The following is a 14,594-nucleotide window of genomic DNA, read 5'->3' as shown; positions in this document are numbered from 1 at the left end:
TTGCTTCTCTTTCTTCTCAAGATATTAGTCAATTATTGATTTGGCATTAATTAAATACTGATTTAAGTCCACAATAATCCTTTCCTTATCAAGCTCAGAGTTGGGAAGACCTTACAGTCTACACTTACGTACTTTCTTTTACAACCAGAAGCTCCTGAAGGCACTTATTATCAAATTGCAAAACCTATGTCATGTTTTGGACATAACTTGTCTCTGATTCTCAAATGATATTGCAAATGCTTGTAAGTCTCAGAATGGCAAGGCAGCAAAACTGGTACAAGTATGTATGTTTGAGTAGATGATGCATGAATTATAAAAAATGAATTGATTGTAATCAATTTTATTTAGTTATTTTTTAACCACCTCCTTGACTTAATTTCTAACCTACTTGTTACCCTAATTTTATAAAATCATCTATTTTGTAAAGTTAAAAGCATATGAAAAATAGAATTCTGTATTGAGCCCCCATGTACTCATTACCTAACTTCAGGAGGAAGCCATGTTCCGCTGTCTTGTTTCAGCTACCTCTTCACATGCACGGTTTTGTTTGTTTGCTAGAATATTTCAAGGCAAACCTCTGGCATCTGTCAATACTCTATTTCATTCTCAAGAGGTCTTGATGTGGTCAAATAAAAATCGGTCAATATATCTCTGCTCTCATATTTCGATAAAATGTGTGAAAACAAATACAAACAGTAAAAGGAAAATTTCAGAGTAACTATCTTAAGACTTTAAAAATTGAGGTTTTTCCTTCAATTTAGATAATACAAAGAACAAAGCTACATGTATGTAGCATGCATACTGTATTTCAAAAAGAGACAAAAGAAAAACCATATTAGATTCTTAAGGACTCAGTTTGTAATACTAAGAATATATGCGCTTTATGATTTTTTGGATAAAGATAGCATGTTTTTTCACGTTTAGAAATATGGTTTATATTTTATGATAAATTGCGAGTGAATTGAATATAACATGCGATGTGTGAGCACAGAAAATGAAGCACATCACCTGGTGCACATTAATTGTGCAGACAGACTGTCCTCTCCAGGTGCCACAAAAAAGCGAGGTTGATGAATTTCAAGAATATGAGGCCTCTTCAAAACTTACCCAAATTTTTATTACGCATCATTGAGCTAAAATTAAACACGAGACTAGTGAAAAAAAACTTAAAAGTTCCCAGCTTGACACCCTTAGGTGCCAAGTTTCAGCCTCAAGAAGGTGCCGCTACTAAGTCATAAACCATGAAAAATGACTGGGGCTCTACTCCTGGGTCTCCCTGACCTGGAGGATTTGGCTGGCATCATAAAATACAGAGTGACAGATTAAGCAGTTTACCAACACTGTAAAAATCTCAGGAATAAATTCACTGTAATCAAAAATCCTATATTGTAACTAGGCAGCCCCAGCCCTGAAACCACATACATTTCCTGACAAGCCTGTGTCCATGGACAAGAGCTTATATTCTCCCCGAAACAACGGCACGATTATGTTCATACACTTTTACAGTTTATGTGTCCTAAGAAAAATACTCAGCTCTGGCTGATGGTGCGGGAGAATTTATTTTCACTAGAAAGGGAATGACCCATAACTCACGAATGGCAGCGCTTAAAGTGAGTTATGGAGGGTACTCTCCTGTGTGAGGAAATGGATTGCATTATCCTTCTGCCCAATTGTTTGTTTGATTATTAGCACACCAGGTTCTTAAGTATGTGCGGCTTTGCCTTTTTCCTTTTGTAAAATAAGTGTGGAAAAAGGGAATGTCAGCTAGAAGCATGGGGTACCTCACTGGAGCTCTGAGAGGTGGCCAGAGAGAATAAAAATAGAACCCTTCTTAAATGATTAAAAGCCAGAGTCTTAAATGTAATTTAAACACAGTATTCAAATTGATTAGCTCCACAGTGCCCAGTGCTGGTATTCTGCAAAAGCATTAAAAACCACTCCTTTCCTAAATTAAAAATTTGCCTTCTTTGAAGTTACATTGGAATTCAAGATATACCTACATGATGATTAAAGAATTGGTATTTCTTACATACAGATTTTATTGTATTATTCTGATAATGCTGCTATTTATTTTAAAGTAAATATAACTAGTTACTACTTACAAGGAAATGCAATGTAAAGTGATGTTTGATGATAATAAATACGATTATTGTTTGTTACTTTGTTACTGTGAGTTACAGAACAAGACCGTAGATCTCTTTGTACCTTCCAACATTAGGATCTACAAAGAAACTAGATTTCCGTCAAGATTAGGATCCTGGTTATTGAGCAACAATATTTTATTTGAAAATTCAACTGGTTCTGTCCTTCTCTGGGTTGGAAGGGGAGGGAGAATTACAACTGTGCTTCTAAGATCTCCTTCCAGAAGGAATTTTCTACCTCAAAAATCAAGGACTTCAACGCAAACAGCAGACAGAGGATAGCACATTATCCTCAAGCTAGTGAACAGGAAGGATTTTTCTTCCTAAACGTCCCTTCTGCTCTGTAGTTTGAATTATCAATAAAACGACTTGGCTTATCTCTGAAAATAACCTTGTTGACAACCCAAATATGGACTTAAACGTGCTACCTCCACATTTAAGATTTAAGAAGCCCCCAGTAAATGTCAGGAGGTGTCAATGTGTTTGCTGCGATACTTGGTTATTATTAGTGTTTAACTGCAATTCCCAACCAGCACTAGGCCGCCAGCACCATCATAAATTTTAATGTGATCATGTGCTCATCTCTTTTCATATCCAGTGAATTCTACAAGATCATAATATTCTATATGAACCCCAGCTGAACCTTAGTGTGATAGGAAGAAAGAACAAGATTTCTAGCAATGATAGCTGTTCATCATTTTATAGTTTTTTGAAAAACTGGACACTGAGCAGCACGGGTCCCTGAATAATATGACCCTAAACTGAATCCACTCATTCAGCGAATCTTTATTGAGCCCTACAGGATACTGGGCATGGCCCAAAGTGCTAATGAGTACATTTACGGGATAGTGAAGAATATTGACTCTTAAGGAAACCTGCTTTTCCCCCTGGAAAATCTGTCAGAGCTCATACATCATTTATAAAACCGAAAAACGCCCCTGCAACCTTGGCATCACCACATGCCTTTTTATTTGACAGAATACAAACAAAAGCGTGGTCGGTTCCTGTATCTGGTCTACATTGTGCATGTAAGAAATATGCTTATCGTCTTTCACTATGTATGTGCTTGCTGGAATATTTATTCTACAAGCTTCTATAAATAAAGAAAATTTGTATAATTATTCTTGATCTATCTGCAGTTTTTATTCCCTGTTTTAACCACAAATAGTAACTGGCACTGCAGACTGCATTTATCCAAGGAATTAAAAATATTTGGTAAATTTTAACTACCTAAATATCTCTTTAGAAGCAAAGAATAAGATTGAAGCTTTCATTTTAATATTTGGAATTTCAGGCCAGAGGCTTGTAATAATTTAATAAGTCATTAACAGGATTCCCAGTGAACTAAATTTCCACCGTTTATACATCAAATTGCCTATCCTACAATGCAGTTTGTTCTTTTTCTTTTTAATTTCTAAAGGAACAAAACCTCTTTGTTACCTAGACATGAGGTGGAATACTTTTGCAAAACATGATTCTGAATGAATGAATTCATTCATTCATGAATAACTTTATATTCTGTGTCTGAAATTATTTTAGGGTTAAAGGTTGGGAAGCCGGTTCTTATATGTATAATTTGCTCTGTTGTACATCGTGTCATAGTTTGTTCATCAATGACACACAAATGTGCATCTTCCCATTCCCAGAGACAATGGGCTTGGAAAAATACACACCCACAGATGTTAGACACATGGAGAGTGCCATACTATTCACACTAATAGCTCTGTGGGCAAGGAGGCAGCCCTAATACAGGTCCATCTTGATAGGAGGGGCTCTTTTTGGCACACTGGCTTTGTTGGTGTCTCTTTTAAGAAAAGAGCGTGGCGTGTATGTCTCAGTATTTCTTGCCTTAGAAGAAAAGAAGCATTTTCAGGGAATGTTGGTAAGGTTTCCGCCCCCCCACCCTTCTTTCCAGGCAACTGGCTGGGAAACTTTGCCTTGGAGTGCCATCTAGAGGAAAATTTCGTGCACATGCGCCATGCTTTCTTGGCTTTGTGACTCAGGCTGAATGAATGAATCCAGGGGTTAATGTATGATGATTTTTTACTTTCATTTTTTGGTTCTAACTCAACACATGCAAATGGAATATGGGATAACTAGAATGTAAATAAAATCACTGATGAGAACAAAACAGTGAAAGACCCTAACAGTCTTCAGGAGTACCTGAAGCATTAGTGCCCACTCATGGAGAAAAGTAGGTTATCATTTTGCCTACTTTGCCTACTGAGGTCGTATTCCAGAAGTTAGAATTGATGAGGGAATTAAGTTCACTTTTTCTTCCCTGATCAAGTAATATTTGTTATTTCTATAATTATTTTCTTAGTGAAAAAATTCTGATTGACCAGGCTGCCCATGGTCAAGTTGGAGAGGAGACTGCTTGTGTTAGGGACAAACAAAAGTTGACATTTTCAACCTACTGTAACCCTTAGTCAAGTTCAGCAACATTTAATGAGCAGAAAATAATATCTTCTCCAGATGTGGCTATTCTATTCAATGTGAGGGAGAAAAAAATAACATTTACCAATGTATTTTCCCCCAAGTCATGTTTTTATTTTGCAACCTCTGCCCACCCTACTCCCCAGCCCCACCCCCGACCAGGAGAACTTTAAGAGTGAATTCTTCTCTTTTTGAGCTAGTATTAATATGCAAACAAAACCCAGACTTTCTCAAACAGTGATACTCTTCAAGGTTGCTGAGCGGACTTGCAAAAACAACTATACCCTTGAAATATTTTGGCAGTAAGAGTACCTCCATTGTGGTTGACATAGTTTGAGAGTTCTGCTGTCTTCAATTTCTCGAAAAGGATCAAGATTGTCCATATTGTGGAAACATTTACCGAAGAAAACTGGGTGTGGATTCCATTTTCTCCTAAGTGTCCACCTGACCCCGAAGCTCTTGCCAGCTTCCCCCATCCCAACTATTTTAAGGCTTGTCGTAAAATCTATTTCTGCTTTTGACATCTCCAATCCTTTGTTGAACAAGGTTCCCGCTTACTTATTTTGGGAATTCACCACAAATCCATATGTTTTCCAAAATAACAGGTTAATAATTTCTTTATTAAATGTCCTCTGTGAGCCATGTACATAAACTCTACACACAGAAAGTTATTCCTTGTCTACTGAGATCTGATATGGAAAAGCAAGACGAAAGCGTTTTTGTTTTTGTTTTTTTCATGTAATTTTGGCACTTCAGCAATTAAGGCTCACAGCTCAAAGCATCTTCCTTCCTCACTTGGCTGCTTTCATGGTGTATGTTACAGCGAAATGGGGCCAGTCCAGTTTTTCCAGGTTATTCTCCTTGCTCCTTAAGCAGTTAAGGACCCAAAAAACAAGTCCTTGAGTATAACAATGAAGACATTTTGGTCTCATCTTCTTATGCTACATGTGCATTTGAGTTCAAGTCAATCCAACACAAATTTGTTGAAAACCTACCAAGTACATGATTGAGTATAGGGTGCTGGTGATGCTCTCAACAGATAGATTAATTAAGATTATTGCAAGAACAACAAATTATCTCTTTAGCCTCAAGCTGCTTACTTTATAGGAGAATGAGAGATCTTTAACTTAAAATACACAGCAGAAAGAAAGATGTGTAGTACTAGACACAGTGCAGAGAAGTAAGTAATTACTGATGATTACTGAAATTATTGATGATTAATGGAAAGCAAAGACTTCACGGGAAAACTGGCATTAGATCAATGCCTTTTAAAGAATGAGTAAAATTTTAGTAGGTAGAGAAGTGGGCAGAATATTTCACGAGGAAGGAATGGAAGTCTTCCTTCATGTGGACCAAAGGAAAATGTCATTTGGAGTTCCTTCTTTTGGGTTTAAATTTTAATCTGGGTGCAAAGATGTAAGGTATTTGGATTTATGTTATGAGAATCCAAAATAGGTCTTCTCTTTTTTTTTGTGTGTGGTAAATATGTTTACACACACACATGTGGGCACATATATATGTATATATCACCAGGAGGCCAAAGAAACCAATATATTTAAGCCAGAGACCATTTTACTTGATGATAGCTTAACAGTGTAAGTGCAAATAAAACCAAAACAAGTCTTATTTTTTGCCAGCAAATGGAGGTGAATATAGGATTTTGTTTCAGTCTTCGCCACAAACATTTCCTTTTAGATTAAATTCCAAGGCTTACGTCTGGCCAGCTGCCCTGGCTGTCTCCATTAAAACAGACTGGCCACCTTAACTGAGTTACGGCACCTGGAGCAAAGGTTTGAAGCCTAGTGTACCCCTAAACCCTGAGAGCATTCACTCCTACTCCTTCCTTCCCGGGACCTCCTTGGACCCTCTCTCAGATAAGCATCTCTCAGGATTCCCGTGTCCCTGGGGGTAATGTTCACACACCCCTTCTTTGGCTTTCTACCAGCCTAGAAAGTCTTATCCAGTGGATCTCTTTGTTTAGTCATTCATCCCCATATCCTCTGCAAAAAGATTGCTTTGAAAATCCAAGCATTTCTTTTGTTAAAAAAAACAGTTTCCCAAGATAAAACATTAAAAAGAGACTAAAGCAATCATTACAAGACTACACCTGCTTCAAGGTGTCAGAGATCTTACAGCCTTAAAGCTCAGAGATCATTGTGAAATATATACTCCCATCACCAGGGTAGGTAACTTCCAAAATAAAATAAGTCACAGGGCAATTTGTCAGAGAAATGGGAACGTGAAGGGGAAGCCTGTAGGTCCTCACAAATGACAGGTGACCTTCCATCATCACCGAACACACTTACAGTTAACATTGCGAACATCAGCTGGCACACGTTGAAGGCATGTCTCCAGTTGTGGTATAGAACCATCCGATAATTTTTCCTTACTGTCAGAAGCCACCTACACAGTGTCTGAAATGGGAAGGGAAAGGTTATGTCAGGAAGTTGTATGTATCTCCGGTGGACCATTACCAAAATGATGTCTTCTGTCTGAGTAATCCTCAACCATTGAAGTCCTGCCACAAGCATCTCACAGGATTCTCACGGTAATCCCACCAGGTGGGCAGGGAAAGTATTAACTTCCCCAATTTGTATGCGGGAAACCTGAGGCTCAAAGTGGCTACCATATTGTTCCAGGTGCACTCCTGGGATCGCCCATGACAGAACATCATACCTCATAGTCGATTTTAAATTTCTGTACCATCCCCAGCTCCATGAACATCCGAAGAGCAGCCGTGATCATGGTGTCAACATCGAGAGAAAAGTCATCAAAATGTATGTCGTTGATGGCAAGTTCTGACACCAAAGGGATGTTGGCTGCCTACAAAAGCAGAAGACATAAGTCAAGCCAAGTTCACCAGCTTTCCCAAACCCTTCATCTTGCTCTCTTCTCCTACTTATCAGACGTGCCACATAAATCAGACCTGACCTGCACTTACACTCTGATACAGCTAAAGTCTGAGCTGGAAATGTCTTTTGTTTTTGAACTGCTAATGCCCCAAGCAAATGAAGGGGGTAGGGGAGAGGGAAGCTAATCTGAAGAAAAAATATACACACTGGATCTAGTCTGCAGAATTTAGAATACAAAGCAGTCTAGTTTACTGAAACTGCAGTCATACAGTATATTCTGATGCATATTACAGAGCACTAAACACAAGAAACATCTGGGCAGCCAGCAGCTGTGAATTTTAATTGCCACTATTCAGGAGAAGGACATGGGAATACACCACTTTGCCTTGTTTCTTACATCCTTATATCCTGTAGCTGTGTACTTGCTCTTTGTTACACACATGTTCTGTATATTCAGAAAGATGGAAAGGATCAGACAGCACATTTCTAGTGCAAAATGTGTTTCTTAATAGGATAGAGATGTTTGGAGCATATGTTTCATTGAAGGAATAAATTTGCAATAAGTTTAGTGACATTCTATAAAAACATCACAACATAATTATAATACTGGTCATACATATTCAGTGTTTTCAAAACACTCACTCATGTTAAGCAGCTGTCAGTCAGTTGCCCTACACAAACTTAAAGGGCATAAAAAATCTTGGGGAATAATTATTTTTGCTGGTTTCATCGGGCCACTCTTGATAAGGGAATCATTTCTATGTTTTCAGATTATCAGGGACCATTCTGTATTCATATTCCTAGTCTATTCACTGGGTGTAAACTACCCAAGGAGTAATTTATGCCCTGGGACCACTTTGGCCGAGCAATGAAATCCAACTCTGCTCACTCTAAGCATCCCAGAAACCACTGAATCAATCCTTCTTTCTCAGCCCCATGCTCCTCCATAAGAGCAAACACCTCTAGGCTAAAATCCAAACACTGGTTATTCACAACATGGAAGAACAATGAACAAATACATACATTATGGGACAATTTGCCTGCTATTCTGCTGATTGTTTATTTTCGTTAAAAATTAATCAGCTTATCTTTCAGTGAATCATTTTACTATATTAACATATAGTAAAATTTCATTCCAGCTCCTTGGAATGAAAAAGATGAGGCTTGTGAAATTCAAACACGGTGGTGGCGGAAATAGTCTTTGTGTGTAGGTGTCCTTATTTGGAGTTCCTGGCCTCATGCTAAGCACTTTAACACCTTGCTTTTTGCTTTAAGAATAATTTAAAATCAGGGACTTCCCTGGTGGTCCAGTGGCTAAGACTCCACTCTCCCAATGCAGGGGGCCTGGGTTCGATCCCTGGTCAGGGAACTAGATCCCACGTGCCGCAACTAAGACCCGGCGCAACCAAATAAATAAATAAATAATTTAAAATCAAAGTTATACGTGCACATAGTTTTAAGAGTAAGTTAGATCTGCAAGGTTAGTTACACACGCGTGCATGTACGCACACACACACACACCACACACATTAGCAGAACTCTTCCAGTACCAAAATTTTCCCTTACCTAGAGGCAACCATGTTTAAATCATCTAGATACACTTTTTTGGGTATTTGGCAAAGTAAGGTGCTTATGATTTAATTTTTAAATTATTTTCTGATTTAAGCACTATCTACTAACTTCCCCCCATTGAAGATGAAGATGAAGCTGTCTTACACTGTACCTGTCAACCTCTGCTACCTCATACACTATCCCTTCTCACTCCCCAGTATAATAATATAATAACTTTGTTTAGAGAAATATTCAGGGTTTATACTATAATGACTCTGTAAAAGATATTCATAGCTAAGTCATGCAATTTAGTATGATTACTTTTCCTTTCCTCGACAGCATTTTGTATTCTCAGAGTTAATAACTGTCTTCCTTAATGTGCGCTTAGTTTTCTCCATCCTTATCACTAATTCAACCTCGAAACTCTCTACCAATTATCTAAATCTCATCTGAAAATATTCAGATACTTTGGGTATTCCATCAGTTTTATGAAGAAATCTCTGTTGGAACTTTCTGAACTGCAATCTGGACTGGCAGTCTTCTCAGCCTGGTATATAGCTTTCATCCTAGATGTTTCTTCACCATAATTTTGGGGGTGTCTTCATCTCTCTTTTATTTCTGTATCCCACATCTTTCTCTTTTCTGGCTCTCTCCTTATTTTGGTGAGACATGTCTTCCAATAGCTTCCCAAGAAAAGGTGTGTGTGCTGGGTAAATTTATGTGAGCTTGCATGTCTGAAATGTCTTCATATTATTGTCACATTTGATTGATAGTTTGTCTAGATATCAATTTCTAGGTTGGAAATCATGCCATTAGAATTTTTAAGGCATTCTCTATTAGCTTTAGATGTTACTTTTGACAAGTCAGAAGCTATTGTGAATCCATTACCTTTGAAAATGACTCCTCCTCCCTCTCTGTTTTTGTAGGATCTTCTTTTTGCTTCCAGAGTTCTGAAATATCATGAAAATGTGCCTAGGTGTGAGTTTATTTTTAATCATAATCCTAGGTACCTGGTGTGCCCTTTAATCTGGAAAATCATGTCCTTTAATTCTAGGAAAAATTGAAAAATGAACTCTGATCATTTCTTCCCTTCTTTCCTTTTCTGGAATTCCCATTATTTGACCTTTGGACTGGTTTTTTTTTTTTTTCTCTGTTTCCTCCTATATTTTATTTCTTTTCTTTTTTCTCTACTTTCTAGGAAATATTCCCTCTCCTTATTCTTGATATTTTACTATCGCAGTTTTCATTTCTAAGAGCTCTTCATTTTTGTCTGGGTTTTAAAAAATTTTTTTAATAGCACCTTAATTTTGTTTCATGGATTCAATGTCTTCTCTTACCATTGTGAGGATGTTAATAATTCTATTTAACGTTTTCTTCTCCCTTCAGAATTTACTTCACTCCCTTCATTTTGTTTTAGTTCTCTCTTTTTTATTGTGGTTAGAAAACACATAGCATAAATGTATTCTCTTAATTTTTAAGTATTGTTAACTATATTTACATTGTTGTACAACAGATGTCTAGAACATTTTCACCTTGTGTATGAAACCCTGTACCCAATGAACAACAACTTCCCATTTCCCCCTCCCTCCTGGCAACCACCATTCTCATTTCTGTCGCTATGAATTTGACTTCTTCAGATACCTCATATAAGTGGAATCATGCAGTACTTGTCCTTTTGTGATTGGCTTATTTCACTTAGCATAATGTCTTCAGGGTTCATCCATGTTGTACCATATGACAGTATTTCCTTCTTTTTTAAGGCTGAATATTGTTCCTTTATATGTATTCACCACAATGGTAAATACATTCTTAATCCACTCGTTGATGGTTTAGCCTCTTTCTCAATCAGCTTATCCTTCCTTAATCATTTTAATATATCTGACTGCTTTAGAGGTATTAGAAGTTTTCCCTAGCTGTGTGGTGATCTTTGGTTTTCAGCCCCCATTTAAAAATGCACCTCTGAAAGCTTCTGTTAGAGCTTCTGGGGGCTTCTCTGAAGAGGGATCTGACTGACCTGTTTCCTTGGGGAAGCTACCGAATATCTGTATCTTCAGGCCTTTGCTCTTTAGCTTCAGATTCCCCGGAGAAGAACCTTCTGGGTGTTACAGGGATGGAGATTGGAGGAGCTCAGCATTGGTATATAACTTCATTCAATCCCCTTGTTTCCAGCCTGTATTCCTATCCCCAAGCTCTGCACTGCTGTCCCCCTATCCCAAAGAGCTGCTATTATACCTGCTTCAGAGGAGAAGCCTCCAGTCTTTATGGAGTGGACGTGTGGGACGAAGGATCTAGAGATCTAACTGCTTCTTAGATTCTCCATTTTCTTGTTTACGGCCCTACCTTCATCCCTATTTCCAAAGGTACTTAATTAGCCAATTCCTGAGCTATTTGGGGGAGAGGGGTCTGTGGCATAAATCTGTTTACCTCTCAGCTTTTCCCACTTAGCTTATTTTGGCTTTCTTGGGTTTGCTGAATTAATATTTATCCGTTTTCTAGCTTTCAAAATTTTGTCATGGTTAAATCCCTTCCCAATTTCTTTATCTTTGAGAATTTCTGCCTTTAAAAAAGTCCCTTTATTGTTGTTTTAGTGGGGCTTAAGGAAGGAGTAAAAGAAAACGAGTGTGTTTACTCTACCATCTTTACCTAGAAATCACTGAAATTAACTTTATTAAATGGTACCTTAAATGGTCAGCTTGGAGAACTCAGAGGTAATCCAGGCCTTGATTTAGCCCCTTTGTTTCTGTGTGCATGGCCTGGCTGCAAACATGTAGACCTCTTTTTCTTGTTCTGTGTCCCCATGTGTTCACTTGTGTCATCCTGACCTAGCTTATTAGGCTGTAAAAATCTGAGGCAGGGATTCCCTGGTGGCGCAGTGGTTGAGAGTCCACCTGCCGATGCAGGGGACACGGGTTCGTGCCCCGGTCCGGGAAGATCCCCCATGCCGTGAAGTGGCTGGGCCCGTGAGCCATGGCCGCTGAGCCTGCACGTCTGGAGCCTGTGCTCTGCAATGGGAGAGGCCACGACAGTGAGAGGCCCACGTACTGCAAAAAAAAAAAAAAAATCTCAGAAGCAGATGGCATGCTTCTTTCCCTTAGGGAAGCTCCAGAATGACTCTCTACTTCCATCACATGTTTCAGGGCTTTGCATACAGAGAATGCCAGGTACGTAGAATGTTCTGTGCTTGTTGTAATTTGTTCAAAGTCAAAGTCAAATACAACTGGAAAACCACTTCCCAAGAGGGTAGAAGCCTTGTCCCAGAAGACACAAGTCGTTCTGGTTTCAGGAGAGGAGTTTGGTTCTGCTTTGGCAACCCTCTTACAGCTTGTTGCCAAAGAGCAGAAATGGCGATGCAGACTGCATTGCTGCTCTCCAGGTGCCCTGTGTTGTGGATTATTAATAGCATATTCCCTGATGCCATTATAAATCCTCTACCCTTCAAAGGCACTAAATTCACTTAATTATCTTAAAAATTAAAGAATATAGGCATTTTTTCATTATGAAATGTTAATGGAAAGGAAATAAGAACATTAGGTTGAAAAATGTAAGATGACCTCTGGTTCACCAAGACCCATCCTTATTGACCTTGTCTTTTTTCCCCTACTAGGTTGAGTGATCCACAGTTAAATAATACCAGTCTATAGATCATCCTGAGCCCTGTCGTAAACCCTTGCTGACACTTGTAGATGCAGAGAAAGTCCCAAGCCTTTCAGGAATGACCATTTTCAGCTATTTTGAGAAGTATGGATAGCTTTCATCTACATTCCTGGGTTCAAGAGCAGTTTCTGGAGAAATCTATGAAGAATAAAGAGTAGTGTGTGTCCTCTGGAGGTGCACATGGAGGTCTAGTCTGCAAAAGATTTGAGAAGAGCATCCCCAAATTTCCTTGTTATAGAGCCATATGCACCCCATCTCTTCTGATAGGTAGAGAATGGGGTCACATCTTCCAAAGCTATAACTACTCTAGCCATAGGATATTAACAAAACAAATCAAAGTCAATTTCTCCAAGTGTCAGTCTTCAACTTTTAAATATTTATAAGGTACCATATCCCTAAATCAAAGAGGAGTGCTATAATCCGAAATAACTACTGAATTAATAGCCAGGAAATAACATTTGGTTAAAAAAACTATTTACTTTATTGTAACAATAAATGAAAACACAGAATTATGAGTCCTGGAGCTAATTTGAATAATGTTCAAGAAGTGGGACTCTAGCTGTCTGGGGGTACCTGATACCCTTTGACCATTCCTCTTCTTTGTTTGGGTCTTAATAGTTAAGTGGTTATCAAAGGGAGTCATAAAACTGTCTCCTCTAAAACTGAAAAGGTAGCTTTACAAAGAGGCTATAAAATGTTAAAATACTATCCTGGACCCCTTGACACAAGAGTATTACATTTTGTGATGCTCAGAAAATGGGAAGAAACAACAAAGTGGGTGGTGGTCCAGCCCTAGAAATTCAAAGGAGAACTGTGTTGTCAATCCAACCCACTCATCCACTAAGCCCTCTGGACCAAAGGATTCTGGGATGAATGAAATAATGAAGACAGGACACTGGGCTGAGGTGATGTGGAAGGGACTGCAGAGTTGTCTGTTTTGCCAGCACTGTTATAGCACTTACTACATACATGCCAGGCACTCTTCTAGCACTTTATGTATATTAACTCATTTGATTTCCTAAGAGGGACCCTAAGAGGTAAGGAATATTCCTAATCCCATGTCATAGATGAGCCAACTGAAACAGATGATAGAAAATTTGTTCTAATTTGCATTGTTGTGATTGGCAGAGGTGGATTTGAACCTGAGGAGTCTGGTTCTAGACCCTGGCGCCTAACCACTATATTGCCTCTAAAAGCAGACCGCTGCCAAGTCGAAAGGTTTCCCATGCCTGCATTATGCAGCTAACTTGGGTGCACCGTGAGCAGTGTTTGTGATTCCCAGATGACTAGCCTGTTGATACATTTTTTATGATGGGCAGCCTGGATCCATTTGAAGGGACAATGTTTTGGTCTGTACTTATTTGAATCCATTTGGGGAAGTCTCTAAACTTGCAACTGACTTTGGAATAAGCTCCAGTTGTTAGCTTTGTTTTGATTACTGTGAACACAGAATCAGCTAAATACTCCCAAGACTATCCTGCAAAAAATAACTTGTCCTCTGAGGGAGCAGAGGCAGACTTCAGGCAAACAACCTTAGCTCAGACTCATCAGCAGAGCATTGATGGGACTCTAATATCACTCTTGGCTGGACAAGATAACTTAGTAAAATAAGGGAAGCAGTAAGCAGGTGATACAGTGGGGTGAGCAGGGAGATGAGGGATCCTTCTGTCTGGATGGGATTCTGTGAAGGTTTCTCTTGTATATTTGGGACACAGCTGAGATATGCTTAAAACACACACGCACTCAGGCTTTAGAGGGACTAGCAGTATTACAAGTAACTAGTCGTTTAGATAGCACACAGGCCCCTGTCCAGTGGTGAAGGGTGAAATTTTAACTAATTTCTATTCTTCCTCAAGAAGGGAGGACACAGGTCCTTCTGAATCTCAGTACAAGTTTGCTTACCTGCACCAACTTCTGAACAGGGAAAGCTAGGATACTTAGGTGGCTCACAGATTTATCC

At 38.8% G+C, this 14,594-nt stretch overlaps 1 protein-coding gene across 1 annotated transcript in view; it reads right to left on the bottom strand.

Annotated features, from left to right (window-relative positions):
* Nucleotides 1-14,594, bottom strand: part of PDE11A (phosphodiesterase 11A) — a 421,332-nt gene that overhangs the window by 80,220 nt on the left and 326,518 nt on the right. The window contains exons 11-12 of the mRNA XM_032637562.1: nucleotides 7,254-7,400; nucleotides 6,884-6,991 (exon numbers count right to left, since the gene is read on the bottom strand). Coding sequence (XP_032493453.1) covers nucleotides 6,884-6,991; nucleotides 7,254-7,400 — 255 coding nt within the window. The remainder of the gene's footprint in view (nucleotides 1-6,883; nucleotides 6,992-7,253; nucleotides 7,401-14,594) is intronic.

Source organism: Phocoena sinus, chromosome 7, assembly GCF_008692025.1.
Source record: "Phocoena sinus isolate mPhoSin1 chromosome 7, mPhoSin1.pri, whole genome shotgun sequence".
NCBI lineage: Eukaryota > Metazoa > Chordata > Mammalia > Artiodactyla > Phocoenidae > Phocoena > Phocoena sinus.
The sequence above is the reverse complement of the archived record's forward strand: the minus strand, read 5'-3'. Positions and strand labels throughout refer to the sequence as shown.